At 42.6% G+C, this 27,159-nt stretch overlaps 1 protein-coding gene across 1 annotated transcript; it reads left to right on the forward strand.

Moving 5' to 3' along the window:
• The first annotated feature begins 11,214 nt into the window (after positions 1-11,214).
• Positions 11,215-25,690, forward strand: LOC310746586 (serine protease 27-like). Its single transcript, XM_083580497.1, has 6 exons — positions 11,215-11,377; positions 19,502-19,528; positions 20,333-20,498; positions 21,058-21,329; positions 22,285-22,454; positions 23,947-25,690. Exons 1-6 carry the CDS (start codon positions 11,293-11,295, stop codon positions 24,274-24,276), a joined length of 1,050 nt encoding a protein of 349 aa, XP_083436623.1. The 5' UTR covers positions 11,215-11,292; the 3' UTR covers positions 24,277-25,690.
• The last annotated feature ends 1,469 nt before the right edge of the window (positions 25,691-27,159 follow it).

Here is a 27,159-nt window from a genome sequence, read left to right on the forward strand (position 1 = left end):
GCCTGGTTTCGACAGTTCTGACTAGCAGCCACTCTCTGGTGTGCTACATAGAAGTTTTCAACATTCCCTACTCCCTGATCATTTAAACTGCAGATATTGGGATTGAAACTAAGGCTATTGGCTTACAAGGCTGGTGTTCCTCCACCTCCCAAGATGGGTATAAAGGAAAGAAGGCCATTGATGGGTTAATATATGTAGATATGAAGCTTAGATACTGTATGTCATCACTTTAATTATTTATCTGCATCCTGAATTATTATTGAGCTTCTTCTTCTTTGCATATATGCACCCTCCTAGATTTCACAGATGAAAAAGACAGACACCTTTGTTTAATTGTAACATCCTTATCTCAAACCAAGGATCAAACCAAAGATTGGCCAATTGGGGCGGAGAGATCTTCCTAAGAATGTCCCATGGGAACAACATGGCAGAGCATCATTCCCATGGGGTTTCCCATCTCAAATTTCAAAGAGACCGTTGTCAGACCTGCTAAGTGTAGCAAAGCCACTCCTTGAAGCAATGCCAAATCTCTCTCTCTCTCTTTCTCTCTATCTCTCTTACACACACACGGTATACCCAATTATTAGTCATCTGATTTTCAAATAAGCCCACAATTCACAGGTGCTTTGAATTTGTCTATCCACCAGTGAAAGTCACAAATATCCACCTCCTTCTTCTTTCACAGCTTCAAAGTTCATAATGTATTTATTTATTTAATGAACGTCTCTCCTGCCCTTCAGAAGCATTGCCTCATAAGGGGTAGAAGTGAACCAGAGTGCAGTCATGGTTACAAAGAAGCTGTCTTATAGCAAGTCAGACTATTGGTCCATCTCCCTTAGCGTTGTCTTCACTGATTGGCAGCAGCAGCCTAAGATTCCAGGGTCTTTCTCAGCCACAACTGTAGATAACAGGGATCAATTCCAACACTGTGATCCAGTGATTCTGTAGATGCCTGGGACTTCTTGCATGAAAAGCATGTGCTCTGCTAATGAGATACAGTGTTTCCCTTCTTTACGATATCTGTACCACAGTTTTTTGCAGGATTAAAATTGGACACTAAGGCTGCATTCACATGGTACTTTATTCCATTTGGCTGACATTCTCGTACTAATTTCTACATTATATTTGACTTTGTTTTTCCTGGAAGCAAATAGCACAGAAATGAGCAGCAACTTTGCATTGTATCCCACTGTATTTCTGGAAGTGGGTTTGACTTCGTGTCATTGCATGAAGAGCACTGCACTCTAGAGGAGAGCCCCCAAATATCAGAAGCCCCACCCCACAATAACTCCAATCAAGCTTTTCAGTGTGACTGTACCTGTTACAAGGAAGAGAAGCCCAGCTGAGATACAACAGGTGCCCAATATTTGTACTTTCCTAAAACAACTGAAGACATTTTTGTTTAAACAAGTTTCTTCAACAGGGTGAAAATGTCTCCGACTTAGGTTCAAAAACAATACAAAATAAACACATATTTTAAATTGTTGTCATTGTAATGTTTTTAAAGCTGTTGTTGTTGTTGTTTAAATGTGTTAGTTGCTTTATTTTGCCCGGGACAACCCAAAGCAACTTTTATGCAAATCTCCTTGAGACTCATGTGGAAGCTGATCCATACATTAATATAACCATAAATTAATAAACACAAACACACATTTTCTTGATCATATGGGCAGGCAACCTCATTGAGACTGGAACTCAGCCCAGTTATTTTTACCTCCCAAGGTTCACCTCCAAGTTTTTCTGAGTGCTTTCTGGGAAATGATTATGCTTCTAGGATTCTTGCATGCCTGCACAAGAGAATATCATTTCACCATGTGTATGTCCTTATTCCCTCCCCAGGATGATCTCATTGACACTGGCACTCATTAATATATTGATATATTGGCAGACGGATTGGAAGATAATGTTTTGTGAGGCCTCCTTTCTCAGAATACAACAATGGCATACCCTCCCACATTTCTCCAATGAATATAGGGGTGTGCTATTATTATTATTATTACAGTGGTACCTCGGGTTAAGTAATTAATTGATTCCGGAGGTCCGTTCTTAACCTGAAACTGTTCTTAACCTGAAGCACCACTTTAGCTAATGGGGCCTCCTGCTGCTGCTGCCGCGCCTCCGGAACACAATTTCTGTTCTCATCCTGAAGCAAAGTTCTTAACCTGAGGTATTATTTCTGGGTTAGTGGAGTCTGTAACCTGAAGCGTATGTAACCTAAGCGTATGTAACCTGAAGCGTGTGCAACCCGAGGTACCACTGTATTATTATTATTATTATTATTATTATTATTATTATTATTAGCCCACCCATCTAACTGGGTTTCCGGTCACTCTGGACAAATTCCAACATATATAAAAGATATAATAAAGCATTAAACGTTAAAAAGTCTCCCTATACAGGGCGGCCTTCAGATTTATTCTAAAGGTTATATAGTTACTTAACTCCTTAGTTCAGGGGTCAAATAACTCCATACCCTACAACATTTCACTGATGAAAATAGGGACATCCTAAGGAAAAGTAGGATTTTCCAGGATCAAATCAGAAACCAGGATGGCTTCTGTAAATCCGGGACTCTCCTTGAAAAATACGAACTCTTGGAGGGTCTGCAATAGCTTAATTCAACATAGTAGCTTATTTTTCAAAAAGTCCACCTTAGTAGTGGGTCCTAAGACACAGTTGAGAATCAATGGATCACGACGTTGGGCTCAGGTGTGAGCCTTGCAAGACCTCAGATCCAAGCTGCCTCGCAGCTCAAGTTTTGAATTAATTCCTAATTAGTGCCTTCAACAACTGCTTTGTCAGCAGACAAAGTAGGGAGATGCCTAGATTAGAATTTACAAAGTGCTACGTATGACTTCAGCCTGCTGCTCAGCCTTAAATTGCTTCACAATGCAGTGTTTTTATCTTATTTGATTTTAATTATTAGTATTTTGTTTTGCTTCTGGCATAGATTAGATTTAGAAATGCCATCCAAACGAGTCCAAATATTTTAGCATTTTAATGACTGCAGTGGTTTTCTTGGCCTACAAGTGTGCTACGTGAATTGGCAGGCACTGCTCAGTTTGTTTCCATGCCACGGCAAATGGAAACAAATGGTGCAGCGTTAGCCAATCCACCTGACGAGGTGCAACAAATAAAGAACTCACCAGCAGGTGTTTCACTGAAGGGGAGCTTTGTAAGCAAGGGGGCACAACATTCAGAAGGCTCAACTTTCAACTGGCTGTATTCAAGGTTAACTGAGAACACATAGGGTATTTGAATGACGGGTGGGAGAGAAAATTGATTCAGTTTCCATTTAAAGGCAGACCTATGCATTTAAAGGCAGAAACAATGCTCAGCTGGTTAGAGCATGGTGCTGATAACACCAAGGTTGGGGGTCCAATCCCTGTATGGGACAGCTGCATATTCCTGCATTGCAGGGGGTTGGACTAGATGATCCTCAGGGTCTCTACCAACTCTAGAATTTTATGATTCCATGATTGCTTACCCAATTCACACTTCCCTGAATTTTGCATCGACGTTCTCTAGTATAGTAATAAAGTTTTGTAAGGTATGTTATTTCCCCCAATGTGTGCATCTTTATGCCCACTTCACTTTAGTATATGAAGTACGAACTCAGGACAAAAGGAAAAAAATATGCCAAGAGGAAGGCACATTTGGCAAATCCTCACCATGATCAACTCCTGCCCGGAAACCTATGTCCCCACTGTGGAAGGACGTGTAGATCCAGAACTGGCCTCCACTTACAGACACACAATTAAGACCATATTCATGGAAAACGATTTTACTTTACGGGTGATCAAGGAAGAAGAAGGAAGAAGAAAAAGAGGAAGAAGAAGAGGAGGAGGAGGAGTTTCCATGCATTTTTGCAATATGCATTTTTGTACATGGTACTTGCCTGGTGAACCGCATTGCAAAATTCAGAGACGTGCAAATTTTGAAGGATGGCTGAGTTCTAGTTCTAGTCAAGAAATGAGAAAAAGGTAGAATCACCTTTAAATGTGAACTGAATTGAATTTCTTCCCCATCCCTAGTTAAAGCCCCACTTCCTAATCCAATTCTTCTTGGATTTTCTATTCTTTTATTTTATACCAGGCAGAGGGACTTCTCGGTAGTGGCACCTGCCCTGTGGCATGCCCTCCCATCAAATGTCAAGGAAATAAACAACTATCTGACTTTTAGAAGACATCTGAAGGCAGCCCTGTTTAGGGAAGCTTTTAATTATTGATATTTTATCACTTTTTTATTCTGTTGGGAGCTGCCTAGAGTGGCTGGGGAAACCCAGCCAGATGGGTGGGGTATAAATAATAACTTTTTATTATTGTTGTTGTTGTTGTTGTTGTTGTTAACCATCATTCACATGCTAATGATGTGGGGGTGAATTGGGTCCTTGAATAATTCATTTTGTGCCCTTACATGGCAATTGGAGGTGGGTGTTGTCACAGGTTTACCTATTAGTTGCATGATTGTTTTGTGGTGATTAAAGAGTTGCACCTATGGATTTAAAATAAAGGGCTCCATTGTTCAGAACTGTGCACAAACAAGCCACTGGGCTTACAAAAATAACAAAAAAGGAGGTCAGGAATGGCACCAGGTATCGTGGGGGCTGGCAGTGGCAAGGAAGGATGGAAGAGAAAGAATTCTGAGTGCGGATTCTTGTGGCCTTTACCTTGCACACTGGGAACTCAAGAGGAGACCAAACCCTTGGTGAATCATGGAGGTGGCAAGCAGGGCCAAATCGTGTCTTAGTGTAATTGAAATGAAGTCACTGGTATTGCTCAAGCAGTTTATTTAACCCTGAATGTCTCATCGTCCCAAGCAAAGCAAGGACACCAAGCATTGTTTGTTCTCACATAAACAGGAAGTGGTTGCAAATGTATATATGACACAGATGGGAAAACCTATAGCCTTCTAGATGTTGTGGATTCCAGCTTTCCTCATCCCTAACAGGGGATGGTAAGTGCTGGAGTTCAACAACATCTGGAGGGCTACTGGAACATAGTTAGCTGTCTTGGACCAAGTCATACCATTCATCCATCCGGCTCAGTATTGTCTACACTGACTGGCAGTGGTTTTCCCAGGGTTTCAATTGCCTTCAATCCCTGTATTTGCACCATGGCAAGTGCAAATCTGGCAATCTGTTTTGCAGAGATAATGAATAGTTTCTCTTCAACACAGCCACACAACTAGAATTGTGTTTCTCATGTTATATAATCTGGATTTATTTAGGCTGATAATTCTCTTTTAGACATCTCTAACCCTCCCTTAGGGATGCAGGTGGCGCTGTGGGTTAAACCACAGAGCTTAGGACTTGCTGATCAGAAGGTCAGCGGTTCGAATCCCCACGACGGGGTGAGCTCCCGTTGCTCGGTCCCTGCTCCTGCCAACCTAGCAGTTCGAAAGCACATCAAAGTGCAAGTAGATAAATAGGTACCGCTCCAGCGGGAAGGTAAACGGTGTTTCCGTGAGCTGCTCTGGTTCGCCAGAAGCAGCTTAGTTATGCTGGCCACATGACCTGTATGCTGGCCACATGAGCTGTACGCTGGCTCCCTCGGCCAATAAAGCGAGATGAGCTCCGCAATCCCAGAGTTGGCCACGACTGGACCTAATGGTCAGGGATCCCTTTACCTTAACCCTCCCTTGTTGTTGTTTAGTCGTTTAGTCGTATCCGACTCTTCGTGACCCCATGGACCAGAGCACGCCAGGCACTCCTGTCTTCCACTGCTTCCTGCAGTTTGGTCAGACTCATGTTTGTAGCTTCGAGAACACTGTCCAACCATCTCGTCCTTTGTCATCCCCTTCTCCTTGTGCCCTCAATCTTTCCCAACATCAGGGTCTTTTCCAGGGAGTCTTCTCTTCTCATCAGGTGGCCAAAGTATTGGAGCCTCAGCTTCACGATCTGTCCTTCCAGTGAGCACTCAGGGCTGATTTCCTTAAGAATGGATACGTTTGATCTTCTTGCAGTCCATGGGACTCTCAAGAGTCTCCTCCAGCACCATAATTCAAAAGCATCAATTCTTTGGCGATCAGCCTTCTTTATGGTCCAGCTCTCACTTCCATACATCACTACTGGGAAAACCATGGCTTTAACTATATGGACCTTTGTTGGCAAGGTGATGTCCCCTTCATGGATCACTGCCTTGCCGTGGCGAAGGGGCTTGAATAACTCAGAGAAGCTATGAGCTATGCCGTGCAGGGCCACCCAAGATGGACAGGTCATAGTGGAGAGTTTTGACCAAACGTGATCCACCTGGAGCAGGAACCGGCAAGCCACTCCAGTATCCCTGCCAAGAAAAGTCCATGGACAAAGACAACCCTCCCTTACAGAACCACAATTCACAGTGTTCCCAAGGAAGAAGGAATGGCTTTAAAGCAGTTTGAGTAGTGTGGATCTAGCTTAGTGGTGGCAGCTTCTTTGGTACAAATCAAGTCCAAACTATGGGCTACTGACCTTCTAGTGCATATTACTGAACATTTGCTGTCCACCACTCCTATTCTTGCCTTGATGTGGCTTTCCCTCTATTCTCCTGAGTAGGCAGCATGGGAGCAGTGCAAAAGCAGATCAGAATGCACCCAATAAATTATACCATAACTAGTTCTGTGTTCCATTCTTCTGTCCAGAAGTACCACAAAATCCTATTGCATATACCATAGTTAACATCTTATGAAATAAGGTAGTTGTAGACTATGTAGTACCCTACAGATGTTTTGGACTGCAACTCCCATCATCCCTGGCCATTGGTCTTGCTGGCCAGGGATGATGGGTGTTGTAGACCATCTGTAAGGCACCATGCTGGCTATCCTTAGTATATGGTAGCAAATGGGACATACAGCTGAGTTAGATAACCCCTGCAGTTTCTTCAATCTCTTTGCTACTGCAGCAATTTCAGTACATGAAAAACAAGGAGTGATACATACATCAGCATGTGTTAATATTATGCCTCAAGCACGTACCAGTTGTGAAGTAACACCTTCAGTGAGTCATTTCACAGCAAAAAACAGTCAGCATATACTAGCACAAATAAAGAGATCAATCTTAGGCCAGGGTTTCATAATACCTAATAATATCTGTATTTTTGTTTACTAGCAATGATGATCTGTTTCAGTAGCAGAAAGACTGTGTAGAAGGAATGATGTTCAAGACCAGACCTTGGTTTTCATTAGGGCAATTTTCTTGCAGTTCTTTGTAGTTTCATCTGTATGCAGCAGGGGCGGGAAAACCTTGGCCCTCAAAGTTGGGGAGTTGGTGTTGTCAGATACCAACTCCCATCAGTCCAAGCAGAATGGCTGGTAGTCAGGGAGTGTGGGGGTTAGCAGGGGGCTGGGTCCCCTTCATGTTTGTCTGGGCGTCATGTGTGACGTCACAACATTATGCATGACACCCAGACGCAACGCTGTTGAGCAAGCCAGAAACACAGTGGCTCCTCCTCCTTCTCCTCCTGCTACAGAGGGAAAGCAGCCCACAGCTCGTGGTGGCGGAAGGAGGCAGAGGAGCTGCAGGTCATGGAAGATGAACTGCTACACAACTCCTGAAAGTTGTGTGCGACATCAGGCTCCCCCAATTGCTTTCCAGAGTCGGCATACCTGATGGTACAGCACGTGGTTTTGTGTGAAAAAGATTCCAGGTTCAGTTCCTGACATCTTAAAGTACGGCTGGGAATTGCAGCAGATTCCTATGTTCTTAAGACCCTGAGCAAGAGACTCTTGCAACTCAACCCAGCAAAATAATAAAAAGTATTCAAAGACTTAAAATAAAGCACTTATGAAGCTACCTTATATTGAATCAGCCCCATTGGTCTATCTAGCTCAGTATTGTCTACACCAGGCAGTGCTTCCCCCCCCAAAAAAATGTTTAGGGGTACTCTCATTTTCCTACTCATATTGAAATACTGTCCCTCAATGAGGCCAAACTTAGATTCACAAAATGTTTTGAGGTATATGTACCCCTGCATCCCCCAGAAAAAAGCACTGACATCAGGGTTTCCCCAACTTGGGTATCCAGCTGTTTTGGGACTACAACTCCCATCATCCATAGCTAATAGGACCAGTGATCAGAGATGGCCCAGGAATTGTAGTCCAAAAACAGCTGGAGACCCAAGTTGGGGAAACCCTGGTCTACACTAACTAAGACCTTCTGCATGCAATGTTCTACTACTGAGCTACTGTCTTTCCTCATAAACAAAATAGGGACAAAATAGAAAATACCAGGAAACAGATTGCAAACAGGAAAAGGTGGAGCACACAGGAAGGTTATGGAATGAGGAATATATCTTGCCGCATAGTTCAACACCTCTTCATGGGTGGTCCGAAACAGTAATAGATTATAGAATGTTTTTGTTTGGTCACGGCCAACACCTTCTCATACAAAATACAAAGACTTTTAAAACTAGTTGCTTTTTTTCTTTTTTAAAGGAAAGCCAGGGGCCTGATAAGATTCCTTAGCAAGACACATCTCCTTCACCTCTCCTACTCAAAGGCAGGATACAAAGTAGGTAGGACAAAGCCATTAAAAATGGTATTTTTGAGAATTTGCATTTGGGATTCCAGCCCCACCCCCAAATTCAATATTTGCTGTAGAGCAGAGTGTGGTCCATGTCTATAAGTCAGAAATTCTATGGCATGTGTCTGTATGTACGTGTGTAGGATATCTAAAGTTACACCAAGGGATCAGTGCAGAACACCCAGGACCAAAGAATATTTTAAAATGAAATCTGAACTTTAAGGGAATAAAAAGAGGTGGAATATTCTGGAGGGAGCCAAGACTTTGTGACTATGGCTCAATAATAGCTCCACCTCCCTCCCCATAAATATGCATTTTAGGTAATCTGCTAGAGAGCCAAAGCCCACTTGTAGTAGGATATTTCATGCATATTTCATTTCTTCCATTACTCAACCACTATTTCAGCTAGGAAATATCTGAGATGTATGAGGGCTGAGGGAGTAAAGCACAGAACATGTTGTGCATTTGGTCAGGTGACCAATAACATCTATGCCGATGCTTAATAAAGGGGTTCCTGGAAAGTCCAACCAGCTTCCACCTGAGGAGTCTCTAATTAAATAGGGAGTGAGTGCCTCATTATTGGAAAGCAGGAGCAGTGATGCTAAGTGGGGCCAAACCAGTAACAGGAAAACTGTTTTTTTGAGTTGGGTATTGAATCCTGGAGCTTTACCAAATTCCAGAAGGTAAATGGGAAGAATTTAATGGGACGAAGCAGACAATTCAGAATATCCCCTTGGATGGGGAAAAATAATGTCTACACAAAAGACCAGAAACATCAGTTTTAAGTAATATACTAATGTATAACCTCTGGAGTGACAATGCACTTTTCATGCCTATTCAGTGCCTTGGAGTCTTAGGCCTATTAGGCAGCCTGGAACATGCAATTTACCAAAGCACATTAACAAAATGCCAAATTAGTTACTCAAATCAGATTCCCCACACCCCATTTTAGCAATATGTCTTTTGTTCTGGTAGAAGAAGCTATCATATTTCTAAAGGTATTTATTAAGCTTTTGAAGTGTACAGCCACTCCTTGATGTCATTTACAATTAAATTGTTGTTGTCCTTGTTGGAAGGAACATTTGAGGATATCTCAGTTATCTTTCTGAATACCTGAAAACTGCAGGAGGGGAGAGTCTTGGCCACTATGAGAGCAGGATGTTGGATCTGACAGGCCATTGGCCTGATCCAGTAGGCCTGATCTCATGTTTATCTCTTAGTGAGTTCAGTGTCTAGGTTCTTTGCATTTTGAGAAACATCCCTCTCTCTTTTTATCCCTACTATGTCCTTAAAGCAGTGTCACTCTCAAAAAGTGATGTTATCCCTTTTTTTTTAAAAAAAGAGCAAAGATGATACAAAGATAATTCTTGGTGGTAGAAAAGGAAACCTCAAATGAAACATCAAATGGAAGGTCTGGACCTCATGGTTCTACCTAATGCACAAGCATTTTGTGCTATTCACTAAAAACATTCTCTTGTGGTGGACAAAGTGCATGAAATATTCCAATGACCTCATGTTATACTGGTGTGTGGATTTGCTGCCTGACTCATTCAGTGTATCTTTACTAGTGTTCCTACACACTCCATCCTGGAAGTCAGTAGTAAACAGTAAAATGAATGGAGGATATGGTAGAACATGCTTTATTTCTCCACTATCCATGAAAATTTCTCCCTATCATGAAAATAATGTCCAATGCCAGGGTTGCTTACTGGACCTCTTTTAAGAGTAATACCACCTTAGAGATCTTCCTGAAGTAGAACTCTTTAAGTGACTTAACAGTGCAATCCTAGACATGCCCACTTCCAAGGTAATGGGTACTGAACTGCAGACTTAATTAAGACATCTGATATACACTTGCCCATGGCCTTTAGCTCCATTATCATCAGACATCCCACTTCATCCTACAACCCCACCCTTTCTCACTTGCTGCTCCTTAGGCTTTGAGCTATTTTCCAGAAAACCTATATGATGCAAACTCCTCCACTTCCTTCGTATCTCTCCTCAAAGATCTCCCACCTTGTATGTAAAACTTTTAGCATAACTTCTCAGTTCCCATAACCTCAAACTTTCCATAAATGGTGGGAAGAATATACTCTAAATATGTCTAAGTCTGTGCAATTGAAATAACTGCATACTTTCCCACATTATTTACCCCTATCTCCATTTCCATCCTTTTCCTCTATTCCTCCCCTATAAGCTCCTCAGAGGCAGGGACATGTTCTCTTATATTTTGTAAAGCACCATCCACACCAACGGTATCATCAATATTATCCTTCTGCAACCTTATCAGGAGCATCACAGTGCTGCCATGTTTACTGAAATATTGTATTGCACTTCAGTGCTACTGTTCACAAGTTGTTGTTTCCTGGAGCTCAGATTTCAGCATAGGTTACCTGGGGTGTCACCACTCCCCAAGTGCTAAACAAATAATGGAGACTGGTATGGAGCTGAGGGTGGATGAGCATGGAGAAAAGACAGCTGGGCATGGTAGGTTCAGGTGTGGTCTCTCAGTTGCATTTACTTCTTCCTGGCAACCTCAGCAATTGGCCCCAGCAGGATGGATGCTAGAAATGAAGGCAAAGATGTGTGCCAAGATCTGCTGAACTTGTTGGTCAACATTCTCGACCAGGACACAACCTACCTGCCACAGACAGCTATATAAGTGAGGTGACTCTCGTTGCTGATGGCTGGATATCTTTCAGTGGCTTCCTATCACTTATGTGTCCACTTTCTGGAAAGCTACAGATTCTTCCTGACTGGCTCTTTGGTTTTTGGCACTAGCAAAACCCACCATGTTGGAGTGGCAAGTGATCAAAAGACAAGGCCTTGTGGCGACCAGGGAAGCTCGTCTACTCATGCTTCTGTTAGCACTGATGGGTAAGGAAAAACCACCATATTTTTACCTACCTCCAACAGCTAAACCAATTGGACTAAACAACAACCAAAAACAACAGTGAGTTTTAGAATCTTAGAAGGATGAGAAGCCTCTTTGGTTTTGCTCCTAGCTCTAGGACAGAAGTGGTATTCCTTTGGTAGTGCAATGGGAAAGGGCTAGTGGCTATGGACACAGATCTAGAAGAATGAAGTCCAAGAAGGATGTCTGAGTCTCAGCAATAGCCCACTTTTCAAACTTTGAATTCAAGGTTGTTAGCATTGTTTTGTCCTGTTATTCTCTAATAACCTTATAACAAATCCATTTACTGCCTTGTATTAGCAGCCTTTTAGATATGCATACAGAGCAAGGAAGAGGTGCCCATAGCTCAGTGGCATGTTTGCCATATTAAAGGTACCCAGTTTCAATCCATGGCACATCTTGTTAAATGTCCTCAGGTAGCAGGGACAGGAATAAACCAACAGACACAGAAAGTTACCACATATCGCATCAGACTACTTGTCCATCTAGCCCAATATTTTCTACTCTGACTAACAGCAGCTCTCTAGGGTCATAACAGAGGTCTTTCCTATCATCCTCTACCTGATCTTTTTAAAATAGAGATGCCAGGTATTGCACTTGGGACCCTCTTCTTGCAAACAATGTCCTCTGTCATTGAGTTGTGGTCTGCCACTAAACTGTGATTGCAAAGACTGCCAATCAGAAAAGACAATGCTGGGCTACATGGATCAGTGGACTGACCCAACTGAAGCTTTTCTTTTTCATATGTATTAGCCTATATCTGGACTACTTTCCCCTTTAGGCATTCATTCTTTATTGCAGCTGGCACAACTGTGAAGCTGCTCCAGCAGCAGTAAGTGCAATGGTGCTGTGGAGGCGATGAGGGCAGAGTCCCAGTGGGGCTGTCAGTGAGGCAATGGCAGAGGCATGGAAGAGATGGGGCAGATCTGCCACCTGAGGAAAATTGTTCCACCTTACCTCAGTGATACCTGCACTGAAGAAGTGGTGTGGGGAAGTCCGAGGCTTTATTCAAAGGAGTAGAGAAAGCCATAGCTCAGTGGCAGACCCCAAGCTTTGTCTGCAGAAGCACCCCCCCCCCAGTTCCTTCCCTGGCACCTCCAGTTAAAAGGAGCAGGTAGCAGAGGATGAGAGAGACTTTCAGTTAAGATGCTGGAAAGTAATTCTAGAGTAAGTTTTTTGGGGTAGATGGACCCGCTTTCTGACTCAATATAAGGGCAGGTCTAAATGTTGTCTTGGGATGTGTAGAGTTCTCACATGTCTTTGCTCATTTGCAATGTGTAGCATCTGTAAGGAGCATGTTGAAGCTCCTGTTTCTTATCTACTGGACCACATCTCAGGCCCATCTAATCCAGCATGCTGTTCTCACAGTGGCTAACTACAAGCTTGCAAGCAGGACTTGAGTACAACAGCATCTCCTGTGGTTTTCTAGCAACTGGCATTCAAAAGCATTACTGCCTCTGTCAGTTGAGGCAGAGCAAAGCCACCAAGAATCCCATTACAGTTTGGAGTGCTTTCGTGCTCATTTGGGAAGTGTACAACAGTTAAGTTCACATGGACCATGGTTTTGGAAGGAAGCTATTGGTCTGGTGCCGCAACAGCATCCTCTAGAGTCCATCTAGCCCTCTTTTTCAACCACCACAGAGGGGGCAGAGAATTCAATGGCATTGCAGAGATGTATGTAAACTGCTCCTCCAGCTGAATGCTTTTAGGGACCTTAGAAACATAGAATGCTGGCAACTTGTAAATTCCTAGACACAGTACTCCAGGTGTAGTCTGACCAAGGCAGAACAGAGCAGTACTATTACTTCCCTTGATTGGGATCCTATACTTCTCTTGATGCAGCCTAGAATAACACTAGCTATTTTAGCTTCTGCAGCATACTGTTAACTCATGTTAAGCTTGTGGTCTACTTCGACCCCTAGATCTTTCTCCTATAAATGAGCACGTGCAAATCTGTGTTTACAGCAATGCCCCTGTTATAGGCTCTACCATCTAACTCCTACCAACCTGTCTGAAATTATTTATTCCCATGCTCCAGCCAGCTGTATTGCTGCACCTATTTTTTTAATCAAACACACACAAACACATGCAAATACAAAGATGCCTTAAGCATAACATCTTTTTTTCTATAGAGCAATTGTGAAAATTTATGTAGGCTTAATCAATGAATTAATTCATTGACTATAGACGGCACAATTAATCACCCAAGGTTTCTGTAATGAGTTAGCAGCCTTCACCAAAGCATCTGGGACACTTATGTAAAGCTAATCTCTGATGATATTGAGTGAACGTGCCAGAGGTTTAGCTGCCAGCCCAGATTTACCACAGAATTTCCATGAAATTCCTCTGCTCAGGACTGGGAAACAGAACTGGAATTCTTCCAGCAGGTCTTGCATGCACTAGGTTTACTATATTAAAAACACATCCCTTTGAAGCCAATACTATACAAATAGTGTCACCAGCACATGAGGACTTTAGCTCAGTGGCAAAGCACATGTTTTTCAAGCAAAAAGCACTAAATTCAATCCCTGCCTATACTCTGGTTCTTTCTGCATTTACTCTTTATAGTGGTATAGATGCTGCTTCTTCTTCTTCTTCAATTTTTGGCATGCTGCCAAACAACATAGAATAATAGAATTGCAGAGTTGGAAGGGACCTGATGGTCATCTAGTCCAACCTCCTGCAATGCAGGAGGAATCCTGCACACAGCTGTCCCTGGTTGGGCACTGACCTATTGTACCCATCATTATTCAACTAGTTTTCCAAATTAATGTACTCAAGGAAACGCTTCTACCACCCCCCAAAAATCTGACATTTGTGAACAATCCAGAATGGATCCTGAATATTTTCATTAGTTGGGCATGTCTAAAAGTATCATTCTGGTTTCTTTGTGGAGGGTAGGGGTTGATGGGCATGGTTTTGGAGATGCCACCTCCCTTTCTCTGGTGTGAACTGTCAATCTGAGAGCTTAGTTCAGAGGACGGACATGGCAGACAGAGACAATGGTACTGAAGCAAAGTACTGCTCATGACAGCAATCATTAGCTGCAGGCAAAGCCTCATCACATTCACCAGGTTCACCATAGCTCAGGCAGACACATAGCTCCTCTTCTAATCCCACAAGATTAGAATTATTGAATACATAAAAATAAAATAAAAACACAAAAGGTTATACCTGTGCACATACTCATAATCCCAATATTTACTGGCTGGAGGAACATGGAGATGCCAAGAGGTATCACTACGGCCACTGAATTTTTCTCAGTTTGGGCAGAACCTGCCATTACTGTGGAAAGGAGAACCCAGAACTCATAACAACAGTGACATGTGACCAAAAGGGCAGATGAGCAGCTACAAGTTGTTATTATTTAAAATGTCTGATCGAACAGCAACTATACTGCTATAAATGTTAAGTGCAGAAACACCCTAGAAAGGGCCAAGAAAAATCCCAGTTTGGCATCCTCACAAGCTGCTGCCAGTCTGTGTAAACAGTACTGAATGAGCTAGATGGCCCAACTCAGTCAGTACAAGGCAATTTCCTTCGGAGGTATGTCTTGATTGTTTGTAACAGCCTTTACCCCAACTGTAGTATATAATCCAGTGTGGGGGTTGCTTCTAAACATCAGCACCAGCTCTGAATGTTCCCCGTGAACATTGTATACAAATTTCAACCAGCTGTGTCTTGAAATCCACATTACCTCATCCTTAGAAATCTCAACCAGATGGCTCCAATTTTGAAATCACAGTAAAGAGAATTTGTCTTTCTGCCTCATGGAAGAGTTATGCCAAGCATTTATTAGTTTGCTTTTACTCCAGTTCTCCACAGACCTCTCATGAGTGGACTCACAAATCCTACCAACATCTATTTTCAGCTGCAAATAACTTTCCCTTGTGTCTCCATCAGGAGAATATATATCTCTCTCAGTAAACCTCCCTACCTACTTGGATTGTTCTAACATTTGCTTGATGGTCTATTAATTTTACAAGTTCTTGTGTCCTTCATTGGCATCAGGTCAGCCAGTGTTCCCTCTAATCGGTTTCTTAACACTCCTCCAGGACATATTTTCAGAAACATTCCATCTTCCCCTTACAGACATTAAATCATTCTGCCTCCCTTTATGTCTTATTATGGCTTTGCTTGGCTTTTTTGCTGACTGCCTCCAAGTTCTCTTTTTTCCCTCCTGCTTCACCCTTTGATCTCTGTTGATTATTCCTGTGTGGTTGTGGTTTTGTAGAGATTCTAATCAGCGATCTTATAGTTGCCTTACCTGCTTTGTGCTGCCTTATAGCTTAACTGCAGCTGGTTGTTATTATAAGTAAAGCACTTAGACATTCTCCTATCCTTTCAACTGTAGAGAAACTTAATTTTTATCCAGTTCCCACTCTTTTTCCATAGTTCTTCTTCAGCTCAACTTTTTTCTTTTTGGTTCTCCCATCAACCTTGCAAAGTAGATTAAGTTCACAGATTTCCAGAGCCCAAGGTTACACTGTGAACTTCATGCCTGAGCAAAGATATGAACCTGGATCTACCTTACATTCTAACCACTACTGCTCCCATCTTCTGGGATAGGTGAACCAATGTTGTGAAACTGGGCCTAGTTGGGTCTAGATCTTTGGCCTGGCCTACACATACAGCAGAATGAGGTGGTAGAATAGATGACACTACTTCACACTGCAGGTGAGGGCTCCATTTTATTTAACACTGCTCCTTGTCACAACCCCCTGCAAGTTGAAAATTCATGCACTGAGGTCAAAGATTCTACTCTATCCCTCTTCCTGCTGAGCTTGGCTTCATTTTTAACACAGGGAAATATTCAAAAATGTGATTCCCACCCACCTGTAGTCTGAAGTGCTACAGCCCATTCTACCACCTCAGCACTTGACCACTTGATTCCCATCTCATCTGCTGCTTGAGCAGGCCCAGCCACCTCATTCTGTGGCTCATTCTGCTGCTTGCTATTGCTGGGGTTAACCCTTTTCCTTTACATCACTGCAAATCAGTTGCCATTTCCCCTGGAGGTTTTCAAGTCAATGGCTGAATCTTGTAGCATGTGAGGCAATCGGAAAACATCTCTGAACATGTCTGATGTGCCTCTGAATAACTGCAGCATACCCTCCAGATCAAAATAAGGATGCACTTGTTAATAGTGGCAGAGAAAACCCAGCCAGATGGGCAGGGTATATTATTATTATTATTATTATTATTATTATTATTATTATTATTATTACTACTACTATTATTATTATTATTCCTCCTCCTCCTCCAATTTTCTCATACCAAGTTAGGGGGCATGGGAATTACCATTATATCAGATGAAACCATTGCTCCATCTCAGTATTGTCTATGGCAGCAGCATTGCCCTTCTCTTTTTACTGGCAGCCTCATATCCAGCATTGCTTGGTGCAGGCCCACAATCTAAAGTTTAGTGAGGGTGGTGGAGAGATGAAACCATTATAAACCATCCATCCTTGGAAGTTCTAAGAAACCCAAAAAAATTACTGCAGTTTTCAGATCAATGGTTAAAATCAATGCAGTTTTGAAAGGTCCTCACCACTCTTTCATTCAAAATGGTGTCCAGTTGTAGCCAAACATGTATGAAAATCTGCTCCTTGATCTCAAGAACCAGTATACAAATTTTGCCTACTATATCTTATGACTTATAATGAGCAATCAACTTTCCAAAATATAAAGTAGATTTTAACTTATCCCACCATAATTTCAATTGATTTCATTTCAAACAAGTCCATTTTTGGCCATACCCACATTTCCTCACCCACTTCCACCTTTGACCCAGTCTGCTGCTGGAATGCTGACCTGAAAGGGTTGGCTACGTTTGAATCATTAAATGTTCCCTGCTTTAGGTCTACACTGCCTGCCAGTAGCTCTCTTAAGTTTTCAGATGAAGACTTTCCCGACCCTGCTTGGAGATCCAACAATGTGAGCAAGGCTCTTTTGCATGCAAAGCATGCATTCTAATCTACCAGTGACTTGTGGTGCCAAGCATCAATGCCAATGCTTCCTCATCCATTATTACACTGTTGCTCAAGTCTCTCTTCTACCTGTTGTATGCTGCATTCATTTATTCTGCAGCTGCTTGAAATCCACTGATTGAAAACCAAGGCATGTTTGTTCCTTGGCTTAATAATGCATGGTTATGCTCACCCAATTTTTCTGAGTAGAGAGAAGTTCTAGACCCAGTGCATAAGGCAGCTCCTAGGGCTGGCTTATCTACCTCAATACAGTTGTGAGACTTAACAAGCTCTCTCTGCCTCTGACTTCAGAGGAACTCAAGACCTGAGGGAAAATTTGTGGCTCAGTTTTTGTTGCTTCTCCTCCTTTTTAAAGCCAGACACTGAAGAGACCTGTCAGGAGTAAGCATGGATCAATGGTATAAAATAGTATGGGAAACAGCTTTATCAGAAAAACTAACTAATAAACTGAAACTGACATGGAGACAAATAGAAGAAGATGCCTTCACCCCGGTATAGTTCTTCTTTATCACATACACACCCCAACAAAACAACAACAACAATCTGCCAACAGCATACAAATCAATCTGGCTAACTTGATTCAAAAATACACACACACCCCGCTCACTCACAAAAACCAAATCTCACTACAGCCAACCAAAGACAACCAACCACACCCTAAGCCACCCCAACCTCTCTCACCACCAAGGAAATACAACAAGCGAATAGTAAGAGAACCCATACAAGTAACACTGATACAAAACCTCACACATACACTAAGTAGAAGAATAGAAGCATAACCACCTGACCCCACCCCACTTTGCGTTCCCCCCTTTCCTAACCTAACACTGTATGTCACACTAATGTCTCACAACAAATGAAACTGATCTGCAGAAAACACAACTTGAAAAAAGAGACAACACGTGTATTTTTGTAAACTAAGAAACCTTTAATAAAACTATATTTTAAAAAAGAAAAAAAATACTAACAAGCAGAGAGATACCATCTTAACGATCCTGCACCAGACATGTGTCTGCAAGGAAGAGCCATTAATTGAGATGAAAGAGACATCATAATAGTTTCTTTAGTTGATTTTGATGATGTTATAATTGGGTTTCAGGGTGTTGCCAGGTAGGTGGGGGAAAGTAAATTACGGCTTTGCTAAATTAGTGTTCGAGAGAGAGGTTACTTTGGGAGCACAGGTTCTTGACTGGAACGGAAATTGTGATGCCACAGTACAGAAGGAGAGGCTGGCATGATCAAGATGGACAAGGTAGCATAGATGTCCCAGACAGTGAGGAATTATGAAGCATACCAGTCTATTGTTTCCCGATTGCAACTGGAGACATGGATGTATGTGGGCTGTTGGGATGAAGATATGGGCTAGACTTGCAGTCGGCTTAGCTGCCCCACCTCAAGCCCAGCTAGAGCCAACAATCCACATACAACCACCCTGTTGACCTGCCCCATAATCCTGTATAATTGCTGCCCACCTCCCAGTTAAAGGCCAAACAGAATACGTGTCTGTGTGCTGTAATTTCTGAGAAAGAAAAGAGAAGGGATTTGCAGTCCCACCCAGGAGACAGGAATATGTATACAACAGGAGAAACTTTTCATTCGGGATTTCAGCTGAATGAGCTCCTTGTTTTGGTTTGATTCTGGTAGAACCAGTTTCTGTTGATGTCTACCATTTTACTAAGATCATTAAAAAAGAATTAATCCCATCCTCTAAAATGTTTGCACTCCCTCCCAATTCTGATTCATCTGCAAATTTGATACATTAATGCAACCTGCTCATTTGTCAGGACTGATGTCAGGACATCGAGAGATCAAAAACATACCTAGAGAGCTTTTATTTGGCACATTCACTGGGAAAGGGAATGATGATGACTACTGATGGTCCATAGAGTTGTACATATTGTTGTGTTGGCGTTGGGACGTCTTGGAGGGAATGTATGTTGTCTTTTTCAAGGATGCTTCTTGTCTCAAGAGCATTGGCTTGGAATAAAGTAGAGCTGCTGTTTGGAGATACAGTGCAGCTACGCCAATGAGTCTTAGATCCAGTGAATCTCATCGGATTTCTTGGCACCCTCTCACTGCTGTCTTGTCATGTTGCAGGTCTGCAAGAAGTTCAGGCTACCAGTGGTGAGTGTACATTTTCTGCATTTCTCTTCCTTCTGTTTCAAATGTATTGATGCATGTCACCCCAATCTTGAACGGTTTGAGATTCCAGGGGTTGAAGGCTTTTATGCAGGGTTTGTGTTTCCCCTCCAAATTCAGTTTTTTCATTTGAAAATATTTGGCTCAGCAATTACTTTGTCCAGTAATTGCCCAGCTGTGTATTGGAGCATATATGTGAGGCATGGAATAAGTAATTTAAATATTTTTTTGCATGTCGTGAGCCCAGATTGTTCATCCACAGAGAAGTCTTCTAAGGAGCTGTTTTGCTAGCACTGAGTAATTTTTTTCTCGTTTCTGCCTTGGGGCAAGTGAAGCACAAATTACCTTTTGATGCAGAGACACTGCAGGGGTGCCAACTAGAATAAATATGGGAGGCAGATAAGCCCTGCCCTGCCCTGCACATGATGCGGTGCATGCACATGATTTGAATGGCAATTAAAATCAACTTTGGTGACCCCAGCTCCTCAAATATTTTATTGGGGTGCTGAAGGGAACTTGGCCCCTAGGAGTTGGCTCCTATGAGAGACGGAATTTCCCCGCCTTCATGAGATTCTGCCCATTGCACCTATATAAGAGTCACTGCTGTTGGCTTGCTTTTTTCTCACCAGGGATAATGATGAAGATGGCCATATGATTACGTGAATGTGCTGCTAAGGTTGAGTCAAACCTGTCTCCACTATATTATCAGTTAGAATCCATATGATCTCAGTGTCTCCTCTGCACCCTAACCTCATGGCAGTTTGAATGAATCTTTGTCCTTTCTTGCAGCCTGTGGGCGGCCTCATGTCAGCCTCAACCGGATTGTGAAGGGACAGGACACAGTGCCAGGGGAGTTCCCCTGGCAGATCAGCTTACAGCTGAACAAAAGGCATGTGTGTGGAGGGTCCCTCATCTCCGACGAGTGGGTGATAACCGCAGCACACTGTTTCTATCAGTGAGTATACAGGGTGGGATGGCAAACCTGGGTTACTGATGCCTTTGGATCCCACATCCCAGAATACTTGATCTGGCAGAGTTGCCATATTTCAAAAAGTGAAAATCTGGACACAAAGGTTGTTGAGCATTGGGGGGGGGGGGGTTTGCAAATCAGAAACCAACATTGCTGACACGGGTTGCAATATGTCCGGATTTTTTCAGACATTTAGACATTCAGACATTTCTGATAGGACACTGCTTCTGACTACAGTATTCCGGGTATATCTGGGAAATTCCGGATGTATGGCAATCTGGCCTTTGGAGAAGGAAAGGACAGGCAAAGGAGTTACTACAAGTTGCTCTGGCTTTCTTTTCTCCCACCCATCCCCCACTCCACCCACAGGGTCAACTATCAAACTCACACTTTCTAAAACAAGATGCAAACTGACACAGAGCAATCATTCAAAATGTTCACTGATCCAAATTTTGCAGTGTAGTTCTCCAACAAAATTTGCTCCGAAATCCTGCCCCGAATACCATTCATTCGTCTAGCCCCACTCTTTCTGTCATGTTTCCAGGTTCAGGGATCTCTCCCAGTACCAGGTCCTCCTAGGGGCCAACCAGCTATCCAATCCTGGCCCCCAGTCATGCTGCTTGGGAGTGAAGAAGGTCATCGTAAACCCAACTTACGCAGGACAGACCAGCAGCGGGGACATCGCTCTTGTGCAGTTGGCCAGGAAGGTCCACTATTCAGAATTTATCCTACCCATTTGCCTGCCTGATGCTTCTGTGAAGTTTCCTCCAGGCAAAGTTTGCTGGGTCACCGGCTGGGGCAACCTGCGTCATTCAGGTTTGTTCGTGTGTGTGTGTGTGTGTGTGTGTGTGTGTGTGAGAGAGAGAGAGAGAGAGAGAGAGAGAGAGAGAGAGAGAGAGAAGGAGGAGGAGGAGGAGACAGGGGCACGAACTTGTGTGGAGGAAAAAGATATAGTAATAACTTCACAATAGAAATCAGGGTACCCAGTAAAATTGCTTTATATTAAATTAAAATCTAAAATTGAATATGAATACCCTTATACCAAGGAAAGCAAGCGTAGGAGGGGTGGTGTGGCGATGTCACCCCCCCTCGGGGATGACATCCAGAGCAGACTGCACCCCTCGCACCCCCTTCCTCCGCCAGTGACAGTAGGAAGGAGAAAGAAAAGGAGGAGTGGCTAAGAGACCCTGTTTGGTATAGTGATTTGAGTGTTGTACTAGGGCCTGACATATTCAAGTTCAAATCCCCACTCAGCCACAAAACATACTGGGTGGCAGTGGGACAATCACTTTATCCCAGTCTAACCCAGTGGCGAAGCTACATGGGGATGGACAGCAGGCAGGGGTGCGGCTGGCACCCCCAGGGGTGTGGCACGCGTTCTGGGGGCATGGTGCCCAGCACACGGGGGTGTGGCACGTGTCTGGGGGGGGGGGGCGCTGTGATGGCATCCTACTGGAATAGTGGTCCCAGGGGTGGTCTGCTCCCTCCGCACTCCTGTTCCTCCGCCAGTGTCTAACCAACTACATAAGGTTGTTAGTGAGGATAAAATGAGTAAGGGGAGAACCATGTACACAACGCTAGGCTATTTGGAGGGAGGTAGGATATTAATGTGATAAATAAATAAAGAGAATAGATTGATAAATATGAGAAATGATGGGACGGAGAGGCTCAATGCATGTCACTGTATGTATGTGAGGACACACACTCCCTCCCCAAAAGTGCATTTAAGGGGGGGAAAGTGCTTCAGTTGTGTATGTTGTTGTCATTACAGTTGACCTTCCATCCCCACAAACCCTGCAGAAGTTGCAGGTGCCCATTATTGACTCCAAGACATGCAGTGCCCTCTACCGCACCAACATAGCTGATGGCCCGATCCCACGGGTGATCAAGGATGATATGATCTGTGCTGGCTTTGCAGAGGGCAGGAAAGATGCATGCAAGGTGAGAGTGCCTATCTGTTCATTCACTTCTAAAAATGTGTAAATACTCCTCCTGATCCTCTATTATTGCTTGGCAACTTCTGCTGCTAGCACAAATGGATATTTGTGTGTATGTCTTAGGAGAGTTGAAAGTAGTGTGAAGGCCAAACTAGATATGGCAGGAAGGTGGGATTGCATTTAATGTTTTTTTTTTAAAAAAAAATCAAATAAAAACTACAGAGGGGAGGAATCACAGAATGCAGGAGTGATTAGCTCTCCCTTCCCACTGTGGTTTCAATTAAATTTCAATGGCCCCCATAGCTGCTGTTAGCTACAAGAATAGCTGCAAGAATAGAGATGGTGTTTCAGTTTTGGTTCTGTTAATTTTTCATTTCCCCAACTCAATTCTCTACTCCTTCAGCTTCCAGCATCAGACAAAATGCACCCTGGCCTATTGTTCTCCTTCCTAGGATGAAGTGGTATCAAACCAGGTCAGGGGTGGGGTGTAGAAATGCTTATTCCCCCCCCCCAAGCATTTTTTATTTCTCATTATGACATCTTCTTATCTTACTCTTTGAGATGCCGATGAAGCCAGCCAAGGCAAAGCAACTGGTTCGAGCAGTTCACCAGGTTTTTTATTTCAGATTCTAACCTCACAGACACAGGATCAGAGGCCTGGAAGGGACCCCACGGATATAATTCAGATTGACCAGTCCCCCTCCCCCTCAAAAAAATATAACAACTGTCATGGCATGCTAAATTTCATTCACAACAGTGGGCATGGTGTGACACAACAGCAGATGTCAATGGAAATGTTGCAATGGAAATGTTGCAATGTTGCCTCATGAAAATGGGGGGTGGGGTCGGGTGGGGTAAATAACTGTATGCTGGAACACTGCCTCAAGTTTCATCACATGCTGTGAACCACACAAACACCACAAAACTCCTGCACTTTTCAGGGTTTACACAGTTGCAAGCATTTTTGTTCTGGAACCAATTAATATAGGAATAAGTACGGAACTCCTGCTAGCTTTCCATGTGCCTTTTATGTCATGTGAAAAAGTACATAAAATGCAGCAATCATTGGGTAAGAAAACATTGGGGATACAAAATAAATTGCTGTCTAAATGCAGTCTTAGTTCGTTCTGCGGTGCAAAAAATAGAATGGAAATAAACCAGAACATTTGTGGTATAAAAAGTTATGGGATTTCAGCTGAAAGTCAAGGGATATGCACTCACTGGAAGTGGTAGGTGACTGTTCCAAATCTTCTGCACGCACAAACAGTACTGAGAGTAGGATTGTGTGTGACAGCCCCAACAGCATCATGGGTGCAAATCATCATGAATGTGCATTAAAAAAAACATTTAGGGGGCCCTCAATGTTCAAAACTAAACTCACCACTTTATATCTCCTAAAATACACCTGCTGTTAAAATTAATAGAGGACCTTGCTGGTGATAGCAACTGTGCCATTCATTGCCCCTATTATTCATTTCTGTTTCTTTGTTTCACAGGGTGATTCTGGGGGCCCCATGGTATGTCCAGTTGGCCAGTCATGGGTCTTAGCTGGCATTGTGAGCTGGGGTGAAGGATGTGCCATTGAGAACCGCCCTGGTGTGTATAGTCGGCTCACGTACTACCAAAAGTGGATCCACAGCCATATCCCAGGCATCCAATTTGTCAAAGACCCAAATAGCCATGGACTACGCGAATGGCGTGACATACATTACTGGAGGTCAGACACCAGTGGGCAAAAGCATCCCGGAGTCCACTTACCTTCCCACGCCTCTTCTCTCAGTGCCAACCTTCTGATGTTCTTGCTGTGTCTACTGATTCTCATATAACCAAAAGACAGTGGGGAATGCGTTTCCTAACAAGCAAGTTAATGAAACAGAAGGATGCCATCAGGCTTCTCACTGACCTTTCTGAGGTGTGGTCTTTATTCCCCAGTGAAGCATCGCCATTAGCTGTACCAAACAAGCTGGCTTTCATTATCTCCTTTTTCAAAGGGGTGGGTGGGGGTGGGGAGATCATTATTTTTATTTATTGTTGGAATTTTTTTATTAGAATTACTGCTTTCTCTGATGTGAGAGACATTTCAAGAACTTCTAGGCAAGGCAAGCAAACCAGTTAAAACAAACATTGTTCTTCAAATGCAAAGGATGATTATTACGTTGGGTAGAAATTAGGGCTTTATTTTTATATTTGTGCACGGTCAATGAGGATTTTTGCTGGCAGTTTCTTACTTACCAGTACAAAATGTGGTGAATATTTCCTTAATCTGTCAACTTCCTGTATGTAAAATATGTTTTCATATTCTGGAGTTATCAAAAGTTTCTATCTGCTTTATACACACACACACACACACACACACACACACAAACTGCATTTCATCCTGGTTTAAAGTTTTCAAATGTGACTCTGAACACTGGATTTAAATTCTGGAAATACTAAAGGTTTTTTCTCCATTTTGAACCTGTATTTCAGCTGGGCATATTTGACAAGTCTTAAGCCAGATGTTGAAAGAATCAGGGTTCTGTGTTTCTTTGTTTGTTTGTTTGTGTGGTGGGTGGAGAATCATATTTAATTAGTGGAACTTGGTTTGTTTGTTTTTTGCAATCTTCTTTTTCACGCCATGTTGTGATTTAAATTATTTCTCCAGTAGTACTGAGAGGTGTATTTGTATGGGTGTGTGTTGATTGTCTAGTTCAGTGTACACAGAGATTTCAGGGGGTGGGGGCCTAAAATAATCAGGCCCTGTCAGGCCCTGGAATTAATCTTTATAAATGTCTTATTTTCTCCCCAATCACTCCACTCCACAAGTATGTTATGCTATATTGCATGGGCCATATTAGTTGGTTCCTTAGTTGCACTGAAGGGAATCTCACTATGCATGCTGGAGTCACTGAATGTGTGACAAAGAACCTCTTGATTGGGCTGTGTGACTCTCTATGATACATAGTCATGGGAAGAAGAACATGCACCCTCTTTGAATTCTGTGGTTTTACATATGAAGACATAATAACAATCATCTGTTCCTTAGCAGGTCTTAAAATTAGGTAAATACAACCTCAGATGAAGAACAACACATGACAAATTACATTGTGTCATGATTTATTTAAGAGGGATAAAGCCAAAATGGAAAAGTCATGTGTGAAAAATGACATTCTCTTAGACTGTTAGATATTGTGTTATTTTCAAGACAATAAACAAATGACCAACTCCAGCAATGTATTTCACTTCATAAAGTATTAGATCAGTGTGTCCAAAACTTCTGACACCTACCAGTGCAACAGTCCAAGCCCTTAACCTTCAAGGCAGCTGATTTTACTTCGCGTCTCTATTATGTGTACAGATAGTGCCAAGCAGAAAACCTCCATTTCACAGTTGTTCCCCTAAGCACAAATTCCATAGTGGAAAAAGGACATGGATTCCATTGCCAGAGATTTTGGGTTATGTCCTTGGGTAGCACAACAGCTCTATTTAGCTGTAAAAAATATTATGCCTTTGAATTGTTACAGGAAGCAGTTAGCGTGCATGCATGTTCAAGAAATAGATGAATTATAAAGTTGGGAACTGGATTTAAATCAACCCTGTTTCTGGGTGAATTAAATTATAATTCAGATGCATGACATAAGTTGCCTTGATTTAAATGGATCCATCCTGAAAAAGGACACAAAGCCAAGGATTTGTGTAGAAATTGGTCAGGCTGACAGGAATTGGGGTTTGAGCCCAGTAAGATCAAGGAGGAATCTACATACATATAAAAAATACTGTGAAAATGCTTTTTTTTAAAAAAAAAGTTTTGAAAAATATATTAAATTTCCCGTAGCTTACCATCACCATCTAGTGTCACATTTGTATACTGCACTTTACAACACACTTAAAATGTTTTATTTGCAGCTGTATAGCTGAGTCCCTAGAAGACTACAAGCTCCCTACCCTGCTGTGTGAGTAATGATTGAATGCTTCAGTCACAACTGCTGCAGAGGTAAGGTACACTTAGGGCAGGCATAGGCAAACTCGGCCCTCCAGATGTTTTGGGACCACAACTCCAATCATCCCTGACCACTGGTCTTGTTAGCTAGGGATGATGGGAATTGTAGTCCCAAAACATCTGAGGGCTGAGTTTGCCTATGCCTAGCTTAGGGGTTGTGTAAGTAAACTGCTAAGAGTTTCCTTTTTAATGGTTGCTTGTACAGTGGAAGGAAAGCCAGCTCATCCTAACTATTTTAAAGGCATTTGCAATATCCCCTCCCCTCTAAAGGCAAATTTGGGTGAAGAGGACCCACTGGTTTGCTAGGAACAGATACCAGAAATCAGGTATTTTCCTCAGTAACAATGATGAGGACTTCGTTACATATGTAGTCATAAAACACTGGGTGTGCCTGAGACTATCAACATCACAACATCTATGGGCTTGTTAATATCTGCTGATTGAATCTTGTTAACTTCAGTGGATTGATCCATGCATGATATCTCTATGTTTCAACATATGTCACTTCACTTTATCTTTTCAATCTCCCCCTTGCAGAAGAGTTTCTTCCCACCACCGCCCCAATCCATGTGTACATCTTGCACCCAACCTATTCACTTTATCTATCAGGCAAAGTTGTTTCTTGCCTATAAAACCTCATGTCAGAATTACTGTGTTCAGCAGTGCCAAGGGTTTAAACTAGCACTATTACACTTCCACCAGTTGCAAAGGATTGACACTTATTACTTCC

The sequence above is a fragment of the Podarcis filfolensis genome, assembly GCF_964270895.1.
Source record: "Podarcis filfolensis genome assembly, chromosome: 13".
Lineage (NCBI taxonomy): Eukaryota > Metazoa > Chordata > Lepidosauria > Squamata > Lacertidae > Podarcis > Podarcis filfolensis.

Excerpts from the sequence above, each read along its gene's own strand:
- LOC310746586 (XM_083580497.1), top strand. The coding sequence starts at position 11,293 with ATGTTGGAGTGGCAAGTGATCAAAAGACAAGGCCTTGTGGCGACCAGG. Across the intron at positions 11,378-19,501 it reads GCTTCTGTTAGCACTGATGG|GTCTGCAAGAAGTTCAGGCT; the intron begins GTAAGGAAAAAC and ends GTCATGTTGCAG. Across the intron at positions 21,330-22,284 it reads GGGCAACCTGCGTCATTCAG|TTGACCTTCCATCCCCACAA; the intron begins GTTTGTTCGTGT and ends TTGTCATTACAG.